Source organism: Mixophyes fleayi, chromosome 7 (genome assembly GCF_038048845.1).
Source record: "Mixophyes fleayi isolate aMixFle1 chromosome 7, aMixFle1.hap1, whole genome shotgun sequence".
NCBI lineage: Eukaryota > Metazoa > Chordata > Amphibia > Anura > Limnodynastidae > Mixophyes > Mixophyes fleayi.
The window spans coordinates 114,129,522-114,151,484 of record NC_134408.1 but is presented as its reverse complement, the minus strand read 5'-3'; the positions used below and the strand labels follow the sequence as shown (position 1 = coordinate 114,151,484).

At 42.7% G+C, this 21,963-nt stretch overlaps 2 protein-coding genes across 6 annotated transcripts; one reads left to right on the top strand and one right to left on the bottom strand.

The window, feature by feature from the left end:
- Positions 1–2,275: 2,275 nt before the first annotated feature.
- On the bottom strand, positions 2,276–5,349 carry LOC142098007 (SRSF protein kinase 1-like). The gene has a single exon (XM_075180405.1). The coding sequence runs from the start codon at positions 5,259–5,261 to the stop codon at positions 3,483–3,485; it is 1,779 nt and encodes a 592-aa protein (XP_075036506.1). The 5' UTR covers positions 5,262–5,349; the 3' UTR covers positions 2,276–3,482.
- A 52-nt stretch (positions 5,350–5,401) lies between these two features.
- TRUB2 (TruB pseudouridine synthase family member 2) lies at positions 5,402–14,041 on the top strand. 5 transcript variants are annotated; one of them, XM_075180408.1, is made up of 10 exons: positions 5,722–5,800; positions 6,983–7,022; positions 7,201–7,344; positions 7,437–7,568; positions 7,718–7,792; positions 8,038–8,099; positions 8,313–8,394; positions 11,417–11,489; positions 11,974–12,110; positions 13,222–14,041. In XM_075180408.1, exons 3-10 carry the CDS (start codon positions 7,218–7,220, stop codon positions 13,503–13,505), a joined length of 972 nt encoding a protein of 323 aa, XP_075036509.1. In that variant the 5' UTR covers positions 5,722–5,800; positions 6,983–7,022; positions 7,201–7,217; the 3' UTR covers positions 13,506–14,041. The 5 variants fall into 5 exon arrangements, with proteins under 5 accessions (XP_075036512.1, XP_075036511.1, XP_075036507.1 ...); XM_075180411.1 differs by lacking the exons at positions 5,722–5,800; positions 6,983–7,022 and adding an exon at positions 5,402–5,475; XM_075180410.1 differs by lacking the exons at positions 5,722–5,800; positions 6,983–7,022 and adding an exon at positions 5,402–5,502.
- The last annotated feature ends 7,922 nt before the right edge of the window (positions 14,042–21,963 follow it).

Genomic DNA, 21,963 nt, shown 5'->3' with positions numbered 1-21,963 from the left:
GGCACAATATTTATTTTAACATTAATTTATCTGCTTTAGAGAGCTGCTGTGACTGATACACTTAAGTGTATCATGCACACGGGCCCATGAGGCAGATAAAAAGGTGTGTGTGCAAGTAGCTTAGCAATTTACACTTACAGTTTCATTGTAAATTGCATCCGACTTTAAGTCTATGCACAATTATAATTTACACCCAGAAGCTGTTGCTATCAGTTTATCCATGTATGTAATGCAGATGATTTCCCATGTGTTGCCTTAAAAACCACAGGCCTAAGGCAAAAAGTTGCAATCCAAAGTGCACATAAACCAACGAGATCTTCAATTTTCTATCCATGTAGCAATCATCAAAGCTGTCAATCGGATCACCACAACCATTATTAAAGAATTACAAACGTTAATTGAAACATAGCCCTTGTAAATCATGCTGTTTGAAAAGTCTTGTGGAAAATAAGTGCAAGAACCAATTATTGAGTGACTTCAGCAATGTTAAAGTAGACCAGTCACCTACAGACCATGGAGTCATTTTCTGGGTTTAACCAAAATACAAGAGAATGTAACCTATTAATCCATTAGAGATCAGCAACATCATTGAGACATTAGGCTACATTCTTATCGATATCCGTTCACACACAAAATTGCTGCATACCATGTAAGTGACTGATATACTTTAAAAACAGTGCATGTTGAAAGGTCCATGTAAATGGAACCACGTCTTGTAACTTCATCAGTTACGGAATCAACAGGAATAGAACGTGCACCAATTAGATCATTAGGAGTTGTCATTAGCTGTGCTTCGTATGAGCACATTATTGAAAAGGTGATGTCCAGACATTACTAAGGATTTAAACAAAGAAAAAAAAATAACAATTCAAGCGCTGTACATATCTCTTATCAAGTCTTATAAAAATAAAATGTATACTTAAATTTCATCAGTGTTTGCAGATCTTTAAATTTCTCTGCCAAGTGCTTTTCAGGTGTGCTGCATATAGAAACCGAAAACCATATTAGTGTGATATTGCTCATACAGAGGAATAAGCAGACTTCTCTTCTATACGTTTTTGAATTTGGAACGGACCTCCTTTCCAGTTACCTGTACCACAAACAACTGCAAACATCTCCAGTATAATTACATGCCTAGGATATTTTGGAAACATCTGTTATACACCGTTTTTATCTTCCTATCTTTTCCGGTAGGAGTGTCTGCACATATCAATGCTATATATATATATCATAATTAATTTATATATATATATATATATATATATATATATATATATATATATATATATATATGTTATTGTTTAACAAAATGTGAGTATCTTAATTATATATTTAAAGAATGTATGAGGATTTAAAACTGTACTATGTTAGATGTCTAATTTTTCTTTTATATTCCATACAAATGCTACATGGTGAGAGATAAAATGATTTAACACCTAAAGAAAATATCTACCGGTAAGTAAAACAGAGCACTATATAGAAGTGACAGTATAAGAAAATTTCTAGTAAGTCTTCTGACACTAGGGGGCAGCACGCGTGGAAAGTGTCCCTCACATGATGATCACCATTTTAAAGTCTAAAGGAATTTTCTTTTTGTCACCTTAAGGGAGTACTTTGGTTGGACAATTTGACTGTGAATAAACAATTATTAACATTACATAGTGTGCTATTTAATATTGATTTGGGCTGCAGTTGACAGAGCGCTGTAGGAGCTTGTTAATTTGTAAAATACTTAGGGGCATATTCAATTAGCTTTCCGATCTGCGAAGTGAATCCACGGTACCACAATAACGTGGATTTTCGTTCGCACCCCATAGGGTTGCGTATGAAAATCCACATTTTTGCGGTACAGTATTACTGCGCAGGTTCCGCGGTAACGCGAGTTATCGCGAACCGGAAAGCTAACTGAATATGCCCCTTAGGATTTAACTGATAATCACTATCGCCAAATGCAGACCAGCAGTGATCAAACATTCAGGCGATATTCAACTCTTCACACATCTGCAAAGGCTCATACGCCCACTGCGGCTGGCGACAGAAGTTTTGCAGCTGCTAACACCTCATCTAGTACCAAGAGCACCGATTGGTCAGCAGCTGTGGCCATCCAGCTAAAGTTATCGCGCTACAAGGGGTGGATGAGTGGGGGTTAAATGGGTAGGAGTTGGCAACTCCTTTAGACCACATAACTACTGCTGCTGCAGTCACAACTCAACCTTCTGTGCTTACAAAGTTTTACAATTTAGTAAGATAAGCACAAGGAAAGTTACACATAACCTCATGTTGACATGTTTATTAGAAAGGCAAGTTCCATTCCCATATGACAATCACAATAATTGCCTAAAACTGCATATACTATCCCACTGAACACACCCTCGCTATTTACCACATATAAAGGGGTTACCAACATTAAACCATAAATGAACCATGTACAGTCTCTGGGAACCTAGTGATTGAAACTCATCTCTGGAATCCCAGTGACTGTCTTCTCACAGCAAGCTGCAGTTTAAACTAACATTGTGCATCCTCTCTCTGAAGAAGGAGGGTCATATGCATTAGGATGTTTTGCCTTTAAGTGGAAGCTCATCCATGTTTTGATGTATAACCTGAAATAAGTTGTTGGGTTTGTTTGTTTTTTTGTAACACTAAACAATATTTATTATGTCAATTCTTCCAATTATCACTTATTCTCATATGGTAAAAAATAACTGCAAATTGTTTCATGAATTAGATATGGAACGAATATGAACTGTCCACACAAAGCAGTTACAGAACACTGAACAAAAAAAATCTTTAAAAAGAGCAAGGAATTAAACTTTTGAAACAAAATTACATACAATGGAAAAATGTAAAATTAAAGTATGTAGAGAAGATGCATTTAACAACTAAAATATTTGACACGCTTTCAGGCCTCTTTCAAACAGTCCTGAAAACTTGCAATATATTTATTCTTTTCTTAGTATGGTTTACTTTCATCTCAAACGGCTTAATCATACTGACTACATATCAAATTGAAGAATTAACTTGTGGTATGGATATTAAGAGACAGAAATCCTCAGCTGCAAACAGGATAAGTGTTTTAGCCCAAAATTGGACAGATAGAAATATATGAAAAAGGTTCATTAGAAAGGTGAGGAACTCCACGAGAGCCAGGTCTGCAATGCAATAATAGGGCTTTGTTTGTTTCTCTCCTAACAGAAGGTAACCAACAAGACTCAACGAATGATGAAATGTTCAAGCAAATCCCTTACTTTCAACCTTACAAAAAATCCACGGAGAACATTATTCAACCATTAATAATAGCTCTGTCACAGATGTCATCTTAATCATGGTTATAGGAATACATGACGATAAACGATTTAATTTTCTGCGGATTGCTTTAACTAAATAAAATGTCCACTCCGACTAGGTTGAAACTGAGCCCTTTTACTGTCAAACTTGGAACATACAGAATGGTGTCAATATGTTGGCATGCCTCAATTTGTCTAGGATTGCAGCCAGGGATGACACAGGCATTGAGCAGCAGTAGCTCGCTTCTCAGGAACTAGTTCCAGCATGGGCAGAAGAAAGTCTGCAAATCCAGAGGCATCCTCTTCAGACCACTCGTACTTCTCTTTTAGGACCTCAGCCAGACCCCAGGGCTTAAGCTTTGAAATGTGCTTGAGATCTCCCTTTTTTGTGAAGAAATCCATGGAGTGCTTTCCAGCTGCAATGAGTTTGCGTGGGATCTGACCCAGTAGCTCGATGATCAGGGCAATGTGGTCTTCATCACGTGCGTAGTCTTCACCTGAGTGAGGTTCAAACAGGTAATCTCCTGTTGCCAACTCAAAAGCCATACAGGCTGTGCTCCAGATATCTGCTGGAGTGTTGTATCCAGACCCAATAAGAACTTCTAGGGATCTATACTGCCTAGTCTGAATGTCCTCTGTAAAGTGCTTTTGCACCCAGCAGGCGTTTCCCAGGTCTGCAATCTTCACTTTTATGTTTTCTGCATTCTGGGGATCAAGAGGATTTAATAAAAGGTCGGCAGCTCTTAATTTACCATCACCTATTAATCTTTCCTCATTCTCTTCCGTTGTGGTGGTACCTTTCTGTTCCTCACATACGTCTCCTCCTTGCTGCTGGCATATCTCCTCACCATCACCTTGCTCTAGAGGAAGGACAGACTGTTGGCATAGCATACCCTCATCAAAATTAGGATTATGGCTTGTCTCAGTTTTGCAAGGAATGGTATAGCTTGGGGACAACGTATTAGCATTTGTCTGGGTATCAGAAGCTGTTTCATTCTCCAGTCCATTCAAATTCAAATCTGATTCCTCATTAAGTATTTGACTAACCTCCTCCTGGGCCTCGGTCTCTTGGAGCGGAGTACCCTCTACATCTTCCATTTCCATTCCCACTATCTCTTGTACCCGCTTCTCCAGTAGCTCAGCCTGACGCTTCTGCTTTTTCTTTAGTTTTTTCTTCTTATTCTTTGTCAGCTTTGTGGATGGTTTGGGCTGTGGCGCTGTACTCACCGCAGACCCTGAAGGTGGTGGGGCACCTGAGCGAAGCCACTGCGTGGCATCAGAGGCCAGGCGACGAACATAAGTGTCATTGACGCACAGCAGGATGTTCTCCGGCTTGAGGTCGGTGTGGATGATCTTACACTTAGAGTGCAGGTAGTCCAGGCCCTGGAGAACTTGCCGGATGATGGCCTTCACACAGGACAAGGGCAGCCCCTGGTAATTTGACTTTATGATCCATTTCAGCAGGTGATGTCCAAGAACCTCAAACACCATACACACGTGGGAGCCATTGACTCCTGATATCTTGAAGTCATCCAGGAGCTGGACCACCACTTCATGGCCTGGGTCAATGGGATCCGTGTCCCTCACTGCCCGCAGCAGCTTGATCTCATCCAGGGCGGTCTCGGTATAATGCTCGGCGCTCTTCACCACCTTCAGCGCCACGAACAGCTTGGCCTGGATGTCCCAGCACAGCCACACGGTGGAGAAGTGGCCCCAGCCCAGCTTCCGGATGACATGGTAGCGGTTACTGAAGAGGTCTCCGATCTTCACACGGTGGTAACCCCCTTTACAGTAATCATTAGGATCTTCCTGCTCCTCGTCATCGCTGCCCAGGATCTCTTCCTCCTCCTCCTCGGGATCGTCGGACTGAGGCTCCGGGGCAGACCGGCGCTGACACGGCTCCGGCTTCTTTACACCTTTCTTTGCCTTTGCCCGCTTCTTGCGAGCCTGCAGCGCCAGCACCTTCCTCTCCATGATGAGCCGGTTAGGGGAAATAGACCTGCGCGGTGACCTCTGCCCTGTAACTTTCCCCGTCCCGCCCGGCAGCCGCGCCGTTCGTAGGCCACGCCTCCTTTCGGCAACGTCACTGGGTTCAAGCCCCGCCTTTCAAAGGCAACTTGTCGCTGTGCGAGGCGTATGGTGTAAATAAGACGGCCAAATGTTCACAGACTCTTGTCTACCACCTTGGGTTGGTTTTGTCACAATGGAAACTATGGTAATATATGTACAAAATATGTGCCGGTAAAACGCACAACGCTGACCCATTTAACCGTAATTAGTGTAGTAGGTACTGGAGAGCCTAGTAATGATCCTCACACATAGTGCCTGAGTGCCCCTCACTTACATGACATACGTTGAGGGGAGTGTCATATTACATGTAACACCGGAAGCTTGACTTATTTTCGCCTTAACAATTAACAGCCGCCATCTTTGTACTCCCAGAGAAACGGAAGTATCTGGTGGAGGAGGAAGTTGATGGCTGCTGCCACAGGAGGCATGACATTTCGTGTATTGTAAGGATAACTATCAACGTATGATGTGCTTTATTTTATGCTCATCATATGGTCTTATTTTAATTTAGTTTACGTAAGGCATACTGTTTGTGTTGTGTACGATGACTAGAAACCTGGTGATATTCCCATATTAGTGTGTGTTGTATTTTATTGTTATCGTTTTTGATTTATCTGTGATCTAGTTAATTCCATTCTTGCTATGTGCAATACTAGACTGGCAATAGCTATATGTCTGGTATGGTCTAGTGCAGGCCTGTCCAACCTGCGACCCTCCATGTGTTGTGAAACTTCTAGCCCCAGCATGCTTTGCCAGTAGACAACCTGTTGATAGCTGGAAGGGCATGCTGGGACTTGTAGTTTCACAACATCTGGAGGTCCGCAAGTTGGACAGGCCTGGTCTAGTGGTTTTCCCCAAGGAGCTACAGAGCTGACAACTGTCCCCATTTCCATGTACACTACCAGCTTTAAAGATGTGTCTCCTGTTGTTCAGTATTGCCTGACAGCCCTGTTAAAAAAAAAAACAACTTTATATTGAATCCAATTTTCAGTATCTATTATTACTATACTCTTACTTTATAAATTGCAGTGAAAAAAAAGTATTTAAAATACAAAATAAATATAACCATGCTAAATAAACATATTGGGCCTGATTCATTAATGAAAGTTAAGCAAAAGTAAGTAAGGCAAAACCATGTTGCATTGGAGGGGAGGTAAATTTAAAATGTGATGGCAGATTTATTTTTGAGGTAGAGCATGTCCTAGATCAACTTTAAATTTCAGTCTACAAATAAGCTATCAAATATTTGTGTGCTAGATGAAAAAACAGCCAGTATTTTTCTTATGTGCAAAATACTAAACTAATTTGCACCCCTTGCATTGTAACATGGTTTTGTCCAGAAAACTTGAGTAAGAAAACTTACTTAATGTTTAGCTTAACTTTCCTAACTTTCCTTAATGAATCGGGCCCATCATGATAAAGAGTGTAGTACGCAAAGGTCTATCTACATACATAGCATACTTGACATGCTTGGATACACCTGTTCACCAGAGAAGTGTTCCCAAATTATTATTTTTAATGTTGGTAAGTATGAAACTTTATGTTGCTGCAGTTGGACAGGTGCTTGAATGCACAACGATTGTGATAACTGTACTTATGTTTCTTATCTTGAATTATATCAATAGCATGGAAGGCTGATCATCCTTGGTGTCCACTCTGTCTCAGGTAGCTGAATTAATTAGGACCCTAAATAAACATCATGGTTATCACTATAACATTATTGCATATGCCCTAAAGTGATGATACTTGGTTTGTTGTACCAATTAGAAATAGAGCATGATTAAACAAATTAATAAGATTTTCAGTAATAGACCTAACCCATAACATTTCTATTCCTCCTTAGTGATTGGTGTTAAACGAATGGCAGTCATGTCTATTTCGGCATTGTCTGTATATCGTAAATTACACGGTCTCTTTGCTGTATTTAAACCCCCTGGGGTTAAATGGAAGTCTGTACGTGACACAGTAGAGATGAAGCTGTTGAAAGGTACTGATTTTTTTTGTTCTAATGATGCAGCTGTTACACTAAGTTTTTGCATAGATTTATGCAGCAATAATACTTAACTTGTACTTATACAGAGCTGAACTCACTCAAGCAACGGCCACCCCAGCAACAGATTGTTTTCCTACCGCAAGCCATAGAGGGCAGCAGTGGAGTTGAACTGACTAAGGTAGCGGCTGCAGTCCCTGTCCTGGCTGATCATGTACTAGGTGGGTACCAAACTTTCAATGTTCCTGTAGGGTACAGTTTTTTAAAAAAAATACAAATAATACAACAAACCATTAGCAATCTCTATGTTGTGTTTGTGTTCTTTGTGTAATGTTTTTATTTTTTTCATTATCTCTTGGTGGCTTAACAGTTAAAGGACCAGCCTACACTCACCTAAAGATCGGTGTGGGCCATAAGTTGGATACTCAATCATCGGGCGTATTTGGTGAGTTTACCCTTGCGTAAATATCTGCAAAATTTAAGACACAAGTTTGTTTTCACACTCACCATATATGAAACAAAAATGAAAAAAAACTGTTTACTATTGTAAATGAGAATACTGTGGACCATTGTGCCGGCTTCTTCAGCAATCCCAAAAACTCTACCAGCCTTAACCTTCAACTTTATGTGTGCAATGTTGAATTATTTTAAAATATTTTTTTTATTTTTTTCCTAATGTTTTGTTTTCAGTGCTTGGAATTGGCCGTGGCAACAGGATTCTAACAAACGTCTATGAAAGCCATTATACCAAGGTATGACCAAATCTGCTTATGACGCACTTTTCATTTAGTTATTGCTCAGGTGTTAAAATATATATAATGATTTATTTAATATTTTTAATGGAAAAGTTTTATAATTTTTAGAAAAAATATGTTGCTGTTGTTAGTTTGGGGTTTTGTTTTATTTTTTCAATTTATTTCATGTTTAACTTTTGTCCCAACACTTTTTTTTGCCTTCCTTACAAGGATTACAGAGTATGTGGTATGTTTGGCAAAGCTTCCAATGATTTTTCAGATACCGGGAAGATCATCGAGAAGACAACATACAGTGAGTGACTTTACTTGAGACATGTACATTTATTTTTCATTGAACGGAATAGTAGCTTAACACTACAACTCGGTCCCATCTTGTAAATCCACCAATCGCTTGACTTCAAAGGTCTGTTTCAGTATCTGCCAAAATACCACTGCCTTGTTGGGGTGGCTTTTAAGTATGCACAGTGTGCCAATGAGGTGCAGTGCACAGCACGTGACTTGTATGATTATATATAGAATATAGTACATTTAATATTGGATACACTACCCACAACAATAAATACCCAATAATATGGTAAATAAACTCATTTCAACATTACCCCCTTTGAGATCAGAAGGAGTTTACATCAGTATTAAGGAAACACCAGTTGCTCCCTAGCTTCTCTAGGTCTCCTTGTCCTGTCCACCAGTGAATTACAGAGTAGCTCTCTAAGAAAACATTCCATGCTCAGCCTATTAGCTGATTTGTGAAGAGGAAACGCAGAGAAAGATATTGAATAGCTGCTATTTCCTCACCCTATTCACTTGCTGCCAATTCAAGTTATCCGTGCAATCCAGGGGCATGGCTTCAAACAAGTTATATACAGGTGAATACAGTGAGACCAGTTGATAGAATTGAATATTTTTAACTTCTGAGATGTTCCAAATGTGTGTGTCTGTAGTGGGAGGTGGTTCTTTTGTTTTTCTATAAATGTGACTATAATGTTCCCAAATATGGGGCACAGAACATTACATTGTTTAAACAGAGAGAGAAAGGAATGCAGTTATCACCTGTTGAGACAATAACACAGCTACCATAGACAGTGGGCTACTGCAGTAGAGAGTTTACTCTACAGCAGCATAAATGCATAGTGCTTAGGAAGGGCTCAATCGGACATGGCCCATTAATGTTTTTCTGATCATGTTGGCGTTTTTTTTACGGTTCTATCTAAAATCAAGATTGAAAGTGTGTTTTTTCTAGGTGTAAAATTATCCAAACATTATTACTAAAATGTAGTTGTTGCTTTCAATTAAGATATGCTTACTCAGTGGTGTGTTGACCATTTAGTGCTTTTAAAGCTCTGCTACTCCTCCCTCATCGTCTGCCCACCTCTAGCTCACCTCTTCATCTTGTTTTTCTCCACTGGCACATTCCCATCCCTCTTTAAACACAAGCTTGTCTCACTAATCATAAAGAAACAATGTCTTGACCCAGTCTCTCTCTTCACCTATTGACCTATTTCTTTTCTCCCCTTCGCCTCTAAACTACTTGAGCAGCTTGTGATCGACCACCTACTTCACTTTCTCTCCTCTCACTCCCTCCTCAGCTTTCTGCAATAGCTCAGTATCTCTACCTGTGCATCTTTTGAGGGCTGCGCTGTACAGTCATGGCCAAAAGTTTTACGAATGGCACAAATATTGGTTTGCACAACGTTTGCTGCTTCAGTGTTTTTAGACCTTTTTGTCAGATGTTGCTATGGTATACTGAAGTAAAGTTACAAACATTTCATAAGTGTCATAGGCTTTTATTGACAAATACATTAAGTTTATGCAAAGAGTCAATATTTGCAGTGTTGACCCTTCTTTTTGTAGACCTCTGCATATCAGCCTGGCATGCTGTCAATAAACTTCTGGGCCACATACTGACTAATGGCCGCACATTCATGCCTAATTAATGCTTGGAGTTTGTCAGAATTTGTGGGATTTTGTTTGTCCACCCGCCTCCTGAGGACTGACCACAAGTTCTCAATGGGATTAAGGTCTGGAGAATTTCCTGGTTATGGATCCAAAATTTAGATGTTTTGATCCCTGAGCCACTTAGTTATGACTTTTGCCTTATGGCAAGGTGCTCCATCATACTGGAAAAGGCATTGTTCATCACCAAACTGTTCTTGAATGGTTGGGAAAAGTTGCTCTTGGAGGATGTTTTGGTACCATTCTTTATTCATGGCTGTGTTCTTAGGCAAAATTGTGAGTGAGCGAGCCCACTCCTGCCAGTGCAGAGCTTGCTCTGGAATGACAGCAGGCAGGTGTGAGTGCACGCACAGTGAGTGAAGACTTTTGGAGGATGGCCTGGTGTCAAGAAGGGCAGCAAAGAAGCCACTTCTCTCCAGGAAAAACATCAGGGACAGACTGATATTCTGCTAAAGGTACAGTGATTGGACTGCTGAAGACTGGGGTAAAGTCATTTTCTCTGATGAATCCCCTTTCAGATTGTTTGGGCCATTTGGAAAAATGCTTGTCCGGAGAAGGAAAGGGGAGCGCTACCATCAGTCCTGTGTCATGCCAACAGTAAAGCATCCTGAGACCATTCATGTGTGGGGTTGCTTCTCAGCCAAGGGAGTGGGCTCACTCACAATTCTTCCTACAAACACAGCCATGAATAAAGAATGGTACCAAAACATCCTCCAAGAGCAACTTCTCCCAACCATCCAAGAACAGTTTGGTGATGAACAATGCCTTTTCCAGCATGATGGAGCACCTTGCCATAAGGCAAAAGTGATAACTAATCCACTTAGGGGATCAATACATCGAAATTTTGGGTCCATGGCCAGGAAACTCCCCAGACCTTTATCCCATTGAGAACTTGTGGTCAATCCTCAAGAGGCAGGTGGACAAACAAAAGTATTGATTAGGCAAGAATGGGTGGTCATCAGTCAGTATGTGGCACAGAAGTCGATTGACAGCATGTCAGGGTGAATTGTAGAGGTCTTCAAAAAGAAGGGTCAACACTGTAAATATTGACTCTTTACATAAACTTAATGTAATTGTCAATAAAAGCCTTTGACACTTATGAAATGCTTGTATTTTTACTTCAGTATACCATAGCAACATCTGATAAAATGGTCTAAAAACACTTAGGCAGCAAACTTTGTGAAAACCAATACTTGTGTCATTCTCAAAACTTTCGGCCATGACTATATAGCTACGTCATGTGCTAGGATGTCTATAGATCTGGTGCAAATAGATATGATTTGCACTGCCTTTTCTTTGTGTCTACCCATATGTGATATGAAATCATTGGATGAAGCACTGACTCCTTATTCTCTCCGCAGATCACATCACAAGAGACAGATTTGAACGGGTTCTGGCCGTCATTCAGGGGACCAACCAAAAGGCTTTGTTGATGTATGTTTCTGCAACACATCTGTTTATAAGGGCTAGACTTAACTACATATAATAAGGAAGACTATCTTTACATTTTGCTTACGCATGTTTTTATATGCAGATTTTTAATATCCTATATAAAGATTGCATGATTACAGAATTTAAGATATGTAAATTGTATGTACTGTGAATAGCAAGCCTGATATTCAATACTCCTACTTGAGCTTTTTTTGATAGCCTAACTAGGGATTCCTGTTCCAGTGTGCATACATATACTTAATACCTGGTGTTTTCTGACAAATACCTGACACGTGTGCACATTAATATTACTATCAGCTTTGTTATATGAAATCGTTTGTCTTTTAGATTTAATGGCCCTTTAATAACTTTAGCTTGACCTCAGATTGTCATTTACATTTAGTGGAAATTATAGCTGTGTCTCTGTAGAAACAATATTTAGTAGTCCTAAAGAAGATTCGTAATTGCTTGGCTGTCTATACCCTAGGCAGAGTGGTCTAGACCTAAAGAGCCAGGAGACGTACGACCTGGCTGTACAGGGTCAGCTCCGCCCTATGGTGAAGACCCCGCCCCTCATCCTTGGAGTGCGATGTGTGGAGTTTTCCCCACCTGACTTCACGTTAGGTAAGGTTCTTATTAAATATATATTGCAAATGGTAGACTTGCGCTCTCCTGGAATGGAAGTTATTTAAGTTACTGTAAATGTTTCATTAGCAAGCTTATGCCCAGGATATCTACTCAAGTGTGTAGGTGGAAATCATGATATACATGACACAAGAAATTAGAGACCACGTTCAGGTTGTGGCATACTATATTGGTGGTGAAATTAGAACTTAAGCTTCTCTACAAATGAGTGTTCAGAATGCTGTTATCCCAGTATATTAAAGGGAAAAAAATATCATATAATCAGTATGTTTAAAATTGTTATCTTCAAACAAAGTCAATAATATACACACTTAAATATACATCAAAGCTGTAAATTCACAATACGAAGGGTTATATTAAAGCCATACATGGAGCCACATAAACAAGTGATTTGATTGTTCCACCTATATAAATAATCTGCAAGGAATATTACTTACATAAAGTAAAGTATACTGAACGCTGGCATCAGACTTAATCTTTTTCCAGCTGGAAATTGTGTGCTTTTGCCCTTTTCTGCCCAGGAAAATTACGATCCATAGACAGCCCACACGCTCCCCAAGACCGTTGAATGGATGTACCGATTTCAGTATGGCTACACCTATGGCTGGCCAAATAGTACATATCTTGTGTTTTGGTATGCGTGTCTAAAGAATGGATCATAATTAGTGCATGGTTTTCTGTAGGCTATTGACCTCCTACAGAATAATGCCATCAACCAAAAGGATTTGCCACCAATTGCGAGCAAACTCTTTCTGAGCACGTTCTGATCCGAGAGATCACTTTCGGTCCACACACTTATCAATTCTGGTACAATTTGCTCTGCACCCAAAGAAGGAATTACAATCTCCACATTTTGGTATATTATTAGGCCAGGGAAAATGTACTGATGTCACTGAGAGTTCCGGGATGTTAACAAAGCAGCAATTTTAGTCTTAGAAATAACCAATAATTGACAAGCTGGAAAGGTATCCTCTTTTAATCTACAAATTTCACTTACCTGTTGAAAGCTCCAGTTTGAGCATTATTGATTCTCTGTGTGGCATGTATAAATATAACCGCTTTTATTATATTCTTGTTTTTCCCCCCTCAGAGATTCAGTGCATGCACGAGACTCAGAAATACCTCCGCAAGTTGATCCATGAGATTGGACTGGAGCTGCGATCCACTGCAGTCTGCACTAAAGTGCGTCGCACGCGGGAAGGTCCGTTCACCTTGGACTGTGCCCTGACAAGCACACACTGGAATCTGGACAGTATCTCCAATGCAATAATTGACTGCAGGTCCAGAGCTACAGAATTGTGGATAGATAATACAGCCTTGAGCTTGGAGGACAATGAGGAATCTCTTGATAATGAAGAGCTAAGGACTCCATGATATTTATTGGGGAACAACTCACAGTGTACACTCCAAACTGTAATGTAAGGGATCCACTTACAGTCCTTAAATACCAACTCTACTCATATCGGTAGAACCTTATCTAGTCTCTGGCCCAAAAAACAGAAGACTAACTGGCAACCCTCCCAGCCCCCTAAAAAATGTTCACCTCCATGACCAATGCTCGACCCTGTAACTCACTGTTGGATGGCAACCCTAACTGTACTAAGTGTTTCATTTTTCTTTTGTAGGTTTATATAAAGTTAGCTATATAAATATTTTAAATACTTTGTACCGCTGCTAGTTTCTCTGCCCTTCCCCTACGCCAATCTCTAATCAGAGCCCCACCACTGTTCACCACTCAGGAGTTTTTACATAGCTCAAAATATTTTAAATGCCCAAATAGGGGCACATACAAACTATTATAAAATGACACAGTTTAGCAGATACAAATTAACATTCAACATGGCTTGCTCTAGACAGCTACAAACATAATAAAACACTAAACTGTACAATAATAAATAATGTAAATGTTATTACTTTACATTATCTGTTTTGTCTTTACCCTAATAATGGGACAAGCTCTTCTGGCACCCAAAGCAAACATGGCACCATGCCATCAGTGGAGGGCAGGAAACTGAAAGCTGTCGGCCAATAATTGAGGATGACAGCATTCAGCTTCCTGTCCTGATCTGAACTCTGCTGCCGGAACTCAGTGGAGGAGGGAAGATGGAGCAGCTGGCAGCTAATATAACAGAGGCTAATGGCAGTTCCTAGCAGGAGTGCACAGACTGAGCCATAGAAGCCACATGGGCTGATACAGCTATAATTATGCCCGTGATGGCTGGAATACAAGATACAACAGTAACATTATCTGTAATTTCTGAATGTCCTGTCAGACATTAATGGATGGCTGTGAGGAGGGCAATGTGACTCTATGTAGATGAAGTAAGACACTTTTTTTACATTCAGTTAATTGTAACGTAAGTATTTTAGCTTGGTGAGAGAGATTGTGAAGTATTGTACCAGTAACACACTGTTATGCTCATGGTTTTGAGGTTCAGTACGGGCAAGGTGCCATTCCCCTTCCTTGGGGAACACTGCTCAGAGAACTTCTCAAATGAGGACAGATCTCTGCACTGACCAGGGAGCCAGCTCTGCCAGTTGTCTTAATGCAAAACAAATCGGTTACTAATGGCATCCTGCTGCCGTTTACTGTCCTGACTACCCTATATACCAAGTAAAGTGATAATTTGCTATCAGCTGACATCACAATTCTTAGTGTATGGATGCAAAATAATGGCTGACCTGCTTCCCTAAGGTGGTGAGGTGCAAACACAGATCACAGACACAGCAGTCCAGTTTACCTACAAATATTTGTTTTTTTTGACTCCCAACCCAGAAAATTAAGTCCGTCCCTGGTGATCTATAAAGTCAATCCTGCCAGACGCAGGGACTATGCAACTATTTCTTCAAAGAGAGATACCAACTTTGTGGCAAGAAAATGTAGTTCAATGGAAGTCTTTAAAAAAAAAAACAAATCTTTAATGTCGTGATGTTAAAGACCTGCTGCTACTCCTACCCAGAATCGCCAGGACCCAGTATCCACTGCCAAACCAGTGCGTTACAGTTTTAAATAGTATGAAAAGTGCTGTAGTGAACGAAAAATACATCTAATAGATCAAGTACATATTTAAACAATAGGATAAATAAAGATATACATTTGTGACTTCTACTTTTATTTGTCCTTTTGTTTAAATTTATACTTGATCTATTGGAGCTGTTTTCTTCCCTCCAGCTCTCTGAATACCACTTCATACACACGGATCTGTCGGCTGCAAAATCACCTAGTGTATTAACCCATACGCAGGGGCGAACGCAGGATTTAGAAGGAGGGGTTTACCCCCCATCCCCGCAGCAGCTCCATTTCGGCGCGTTTGAATTCTACAGCAGCCGCGGCGCTGTCAAGCAGCATCCGCGGCGCTGTCAAGCAGCATCCGCGGCAGGGCTGTATTATACTACAATACAGCACTGCCGCGGATGCTTGTTTGACAGCGCCGCGGCTGCTGTACAGTACCGTTGGTGAGGGGAGGGGAGGGGTTTCTGGAGAAACAGAAACCCCCCATGCGTGCGCCGCTGATACAGGTGTGTATATGCCAACTCTTCATCACCCACAAATCTTCCCTTCATATGATGGTCAAAGATCACATGTTTGAGGCAAAGAAAAATACCTGTTATTTTCATAGCATTATCAATTCTCTGGTATATATTCTTCAGCAGCTACAGTGTGAAAATCTTAACATTAAAGAAATATCATTAATTTATACTACATTAATGGAAAGTCATAGCCAATCTAACTGTGTCTTCAATATCCCAAGCCTATTTGTCTGATGTCTGAGCCATATTTTTAGCTAGTTCTACCCCAGGCACTGTGTGAATGTGTACTAAATTATTAATTAAATAAATATGTACTAAATTATTAATTCTGCACCACACAAGCCCAGTACCCCTCCTGTCACTTTAATGGGGGAGGGGGCAGAAAATTAAACTAATAAAATAATTTCCATGCTGCCCCCTAAGCAGTGCAGCACCAGGTATGTACCTACCGTGTCTGTATGCTGCAGATAACATTAGAATATAGCAGCATATCTATAATGTGGAGCATTGATAATATAGTCATACGTGTGAAGAGAAAGTATATAAATGACCAGTACAACACATCCAGCAGAACTAGCTTACATTGCTCCACACTTGTTATAGGCCTGGGTTAGCTACAGCTGGACACCTCCCAAGAAAAGACAACAGGAGGTCTGAATGCACAGATAGTATCATAAGTGGTGTCTAGTAATCCTGTGTGGCCATAGAGTAATACTGTATTCAGATATTCTACATTGTAAATATTATACACCTGAAACAGATAAGGTTCACGTGCCTTATGTGAGATCTGCCCAATATATAATAGTGTATTCACTCTGTAGAGGAATATTTATATCCCAGTATTGGTGGGTAGGAAGTGCCTTATGTGAAATCTGGTACACCTGTAACGCCCCCTGCGGGGAAAGACAGGGACAGACGCAACAGAAAAGAACTCACCTTGTAAACGATGGTCACCTCCAGTCCGCTTCCGATTTCCCAGCTGCGATCTAATCCCAGCAGATCCGCAGCCGCAGTCACCTCCAATCACGTCCCTCTAAGATAGAGACAGAGATTACGGCCGTGCCTACCAGGTAAGGGCTGTCCGAGACTACGGCAAAGGACAAGGACACGGTCAGTCCAAGCTCCTTGCCGCCTCCTCACTTTGTTCTTGCCAAGACGCGGGGGACTACAGGCACTGAAGGCCAAGACTAATCCGAGGACTAATCCCGCCTCAAGTGCCTCACACACCTGCCGGTGAGGGCCTAACCGAAAGGGGGAAATCGAGCGTGATACTCACCGGGACACTCCCACTTCCGATCCGGTTCTCCTGCACCTTCCCGACTCCTGCGGATGACAAGAACACACAGCCTCCCTCTACTCTCTCCGTGAGCCTAAGATGGCACCCACAAAACTGAACTGACTACAACGGCGACCCGACCCTAACAACGTTCTAATGGTCGGCAACGCAACTAAGTCAAACACTATGACTAACTAAATGTGGTGCACTAACGGAACTACTCAGTTACACGCTACGGGGAACACCAGCCGGTGTTCACAGCCTAAACCGGAGGGCGGTTCCTAACCCCCTCACCCAGGTCGTACCAAGAAGCTGCCTTCTTGCTATGGAGTCACACACAGGCCCTAAGTACGGGTTCTTTAAGCCCGGCTGAGGCTCAGTAGAACAGCACACTAACCCGCGGGCCGACTGCCGCACGGAACAGCCGATCGAACTGAACCGCCCGACTGCCTGTACTCGGGTATCTCACACGTGTCCCTACGTCCGGAACCACAGGTCCACCTGCACGGAACCGGCCTTGAGGACCCTTGATCAGAACCACGGCCGCCCCTGGAACTGCCTCAAGGTGTACTGTACTGCCACCAACTCACTCAGCCACCCCCCTCTGGGTACCAGTGTGACCCCGGGGACCTAAGGGAAAGGAAAACTACGTGTGTTCTCCCCTGACTATGTGTATGCTGGTACTTACACTTGTCCCCCACAGCACGGGTTAGCACAGGAAAACCACAGGAAACAAGAGCCTACCTTTAATGGGGGCCTGACGTCTTACCCCTGGACACAGTTAGAAAGCACACCAAAATACTGTAATGTAAACTACACTCGCCACACAGACAGAATAAATAGATACAGTATACAGTACCTTGCCCGCTACTTACCCGAACACACCGCTGCTAGCCAACCAGCAGGTTGCTACAGCACCACAGGAGCCTACGCTCGACCGTACCTCCTAACCACGTGTGCTCACCTCACACAGGACCGCGCCTACTCTCACGAGGCTCCCACGCCTCTACCTCACACCACCAGGGCCTTATGCCCTACACACCATGGGTCTCTGCCCAGCTACACACAGAGCCTTGTGCTCTGATTAATGGGCCTCAGCCCCCTCTCTACCTCAGGGCTCTGAGCCCACTCACTAGGGCCATATGCCCTACTACCTAGGGGTCCTAGCCCCTGCCTGAGGCCTGTGGCCTCCCTAACTAACTGAGGGCCTTGTGCCCTTAATAACATACAGGCTACCAGCCTCTAACCAGGCCCTCTGGCCTTCCTATGGCCTCTAGGCCACTAACTACCTAAGGGCCTTGTGCCCTTGTATACCTGGGGCTCAGAGTCCCCCTCTCTAACTAACAGGGGCTTGTCCCCTTTATATAGATACTAATGGCCTACTGGCCCACTAAACTTCGTTGGGGCCTAGTGCCCAGGTCCCTGGGCCTTGTGCCCCTACTTTACGTGCCACGGGCCTTGTGCCCGACTGTGCCCACGGGCCTAGTGCCCGAATTTAACGTTGAGTATACTTACCTGCTCTGCGCAGGATACTCAACTTGACACGCCGTCTTCTGTTTCTTTCTCCGGGTCTTCCAGACCCTCCAGCCGGCGGCGCCTCTTCTCCTCTTCGGCGCTGTTGAGGGCTGCTTGGCGGGGGCGCTCTCAGCCCTGACAAGGGCTCCCCGCCGGCGATCTCCGCTCCGGCGGCTTGCTTGAAGTCTTCTGGCGGCAGGGTAGCTCACGGCCCTTACAAGGGCCCCCTGCCGCCGCTGCCGCTGGTCTTCTTGCTGGACGTCTTGCAGAGACGTCCTCTCTCTTCTCCGCCGACGGACTTCTGCCAAAATGGCGCCACCCGGCGACTTATATAGTCGCCGGCGTGACGTCATTAGCCGGCGCGAGCGCTGATTGGCTCGCGTCGGCGCCAATCTTTTGAATGGCCGGGCACGAGCCGCGATTGGCTCGCGCATCCGGCCGCTGATTGGCCAGCGGGGAAAGATGAGCCCTGATTGGCTCATCCTTCCCCCGCGCACAGGACCTGCAAGAAAGAAGTTATACTCACCGCCGCTGGATCGATGGACGGGTGAGTACTTCTCCTCTTCTGTCTTCACCCACTTGCAGGGCTCAGCTACCGGGGGACTCTTCATCCCCTTCCCGGGCACCAGGCACATCTTCAGCCCCTCCAGGGGCATAGCGCTGCCGGATATCTTCGCCCTCTTCACGGGCACCGGCTCCGGCATCTTCTGTCCCTCCACACACCACCAATAGTACCGTTGTATTCGGTAAATATAAATACTATGCACAGAGTGACCATATCAGTCAGCTATTTGGTCACAGTCTTGATAGGCTAATTAGAAGTGATCTGGGTGTTCAGGTACGAGGCCAAACAGCAATGGATTGCCAGGTCTACAGTGGTGGGACAAGTAATGACCCTTCAAATGTGACCATGAGTGTCATCTTTTGACCTGTTTTTCCGCTATATTGATTGGATTTAATTGTGTATAATAACTCAATGTGCAGTACAATTGTGATCCAATGACTGAGCTGACCAACTGCAATCTCATTTTCAGACAGGCATAAAAAGTGCCAAATCTGCCCTCTGGCAGCGGTAAATGTTATACACTAGATGAAGATCGGTAAATGGTGCCTCATGAGATTTTGTGAGGGACAGAACATACCATTAATCAGGATGATGGTGTGCCTGTCTCCCTAATATGTTATCTTAATAGAATGTTCACACACACTACAAAGTACATGTAATACACTAGATATCTCCAGCAGTTTATACAATGATGCAGACTTGCCACATACTACTGATTAATTCACTGCCCCCCTCCTGATCCTCTTCAGCCATGTTATAGGCTTAGTTAGGTTACAACTGCACGGTACATCTCATAAGAAAAGACAACTAGGAGGTCTCAATGCACAGGTAGGATTAGAAGAGGCGCCTTGTGATCCTGTGTAACTAGGGTGTAATACTGTATTAAGATATATGGCATAGGAAATAGTCACCTGGTGATGTGGAGGTGCCTCATGTAAGGTCTGATCATGTGTCCCCATTGAGTGGCGCTTCCACAAATGGTAGAATTTTAATTTGTGTGAGTAATGCCAGTGTCCTGCAGATTTACAGGGGGAGATTCAGTTCAAAGCCTTGGCCTCCAACTGTGCGCACAGTCACATATGATAAGGAATCTTGCTCATATTGTTGCACAACTTTATAAAAAGCAAGCAAAAATGAGCAGAGATTTCAGCCTGAACATCCTTGATTTGTCTTCACAGACTATTCCCCATACACGTTACGCTGAATTGAATCTCCCCACCCCCAGTTTTATAACCTGTCAAGCTGTAAGTGAGTGCATTGGTTGATGAATAGTCTGTATCACATGTTAGTGATAGGGGCATATTTTTGTATACAGAGTGGCCTGTATTTAGGGAGGTATCTTTCAGAGGGAGGCACTAAGCAACTGTTTATCTTTTAATCCACTTTTTCTTAAAGATATCCAAGTTATTGCTAGACTTGAATTACAGGTGGAGTGTTGGGAATCAGAGGGAGTTGAGGTAGAAGTTTTATGATTAGAAATTAGAATTAATTTTGTGTTTTGCTATTTAGGATCGGATCGCATGCAATGAGAAAAGACTGGGAGACATATAACTTAAGCACATGTAGCCAGAGCCAGATTAACGTAATGGGCTTTCTGGGCTATAGCCCAGGGGGCTCGGACAGCTGGGGGGCCCTAACGAAGATTTTTACATAATAAAGCAGGAAATCGGGTTGGGGTGGCTCCGCCCCCAACTGATCACTGCCATTGCTTTCTATTCATTCAAGTTAGGCAGGCGCAGCTAACAGCAAAACTGATGCTGTTAGCTGCCCTGCTGTCTGTGGGAGCTGTGGGCAGTGCGCTGCTTAGTGAAGAAGTCTTGTGAGACTATTATTGTACCACGAGACCTCCTCACTAAGCAGCATGCAGCCCACCATGGGGGCAGGGCAAGAAGAAAGAAGAGGTGACTTTTGGAGCCTGCAGGCAAGAGGAGTGGATGAGGTAAGTGCTGTTTTTATATGTAAGGGGGAGAAGTGGAGGTGATACATTGGGACTGGGGGAATCATGACTGGGGGTGGGAAGATGAATTACATGCAGGGGGAAAGGGAGCCTTTACAAAATACTGGGGGCCTCACAGTACCCTTAACTTTGGTCCCATAGGGAACTTCAGGACCTAGACGGGCACCTATGCTCCTTGCAGAGTCCTACGTTGTGACAAATGGGGATAGCGGTGCAGTTACTGTCACCTCCGCAGTCTCCCCCTATATAGCCGTGATCCAGGCCACACAGTTTCTGTTTCAGGGTATTGGATGGCAATGTAGATATGTACAATGAGAGGTATATGTACAGTAGGCCTGGGGGTTAGTGCAATTAGAGGCTGTACAACTGGTTGTCGCATACAATTGGAAGGAATCCTCTGCATATTGATTTGCACATATATATGTGCAATGAGGGGCTTCTATGCAATAAAGAGGGTCTATGTATTTGGGAAATGGGCAAATAAGAGTATGTGCCAAGTGGCTGACAATGGGGAATGTGCAAGGGAAGGCTTATGTCATAAGGGACTGCATAAAGTACTAACGGTAATAATGTGCATCAATTACCATAGTAATGCTAATGATGCCTGCCCCGCATTGCTCTAAAGAACATCCTAGGGAATTGAGTCTCCCTCTAAAGGTCTAACTTTGTGGACTTGGTTTTTTTAATTAGCCATAATCAAACAATACATAATTTTCACATGACTGACCCTAGTATGTTTGAATAAACTGGTGGAGATAACACTGCATAATAGAATTGAATAGAAGAGCCTTCAGCTCTATTACAAAGTAGACCCCATATTTCTGTTACCAAAAATAATAAGTTTATGAACTGATCCTTTAATGAATACTAGGCTGTTTCCATAGATAAAAATACAGAACTGTAGAAGTAATGCAAATTTGAAAACGAGAGGTTTATTTTGATGTTCTCTCATTGTCTAACTAGTAGGTTAATTGGCTACTGAGAAAAT

Excerpts from the sequence above, each read along its gene's own strand:
- LOC142098007 (XM_075180405.1), bottom strand. The coding sequence starts at position 5,261 with ATGGAGAGGAAGGTGCTGGCGCTGCAGGCTCGCAAGAAGCGGGCAAAG.
- TRUB2 (XM_075180411.1), top strand. The coding sequence starts at position 7,218 with ATGGCAGTCATGTCTATTTCGGCATTGTCTGTATATCGTAAATTACAC. Across the intron at positions 7,345-7,436 it reads AGAGATGAAGCTGTTGAAAG|AGCTGAACTCACTCAAGCAA; the intron begins GTACTGATTTTT and ends GTACTTATACAG. Across the intron at positions 12,111-13,221 it reads CCCACCTGACTTCACGTTAG|AGATTCAGTGCATGCACGAG; the intron begins GTAAGGTTCTTA and ends TTCCCCCCTCAG.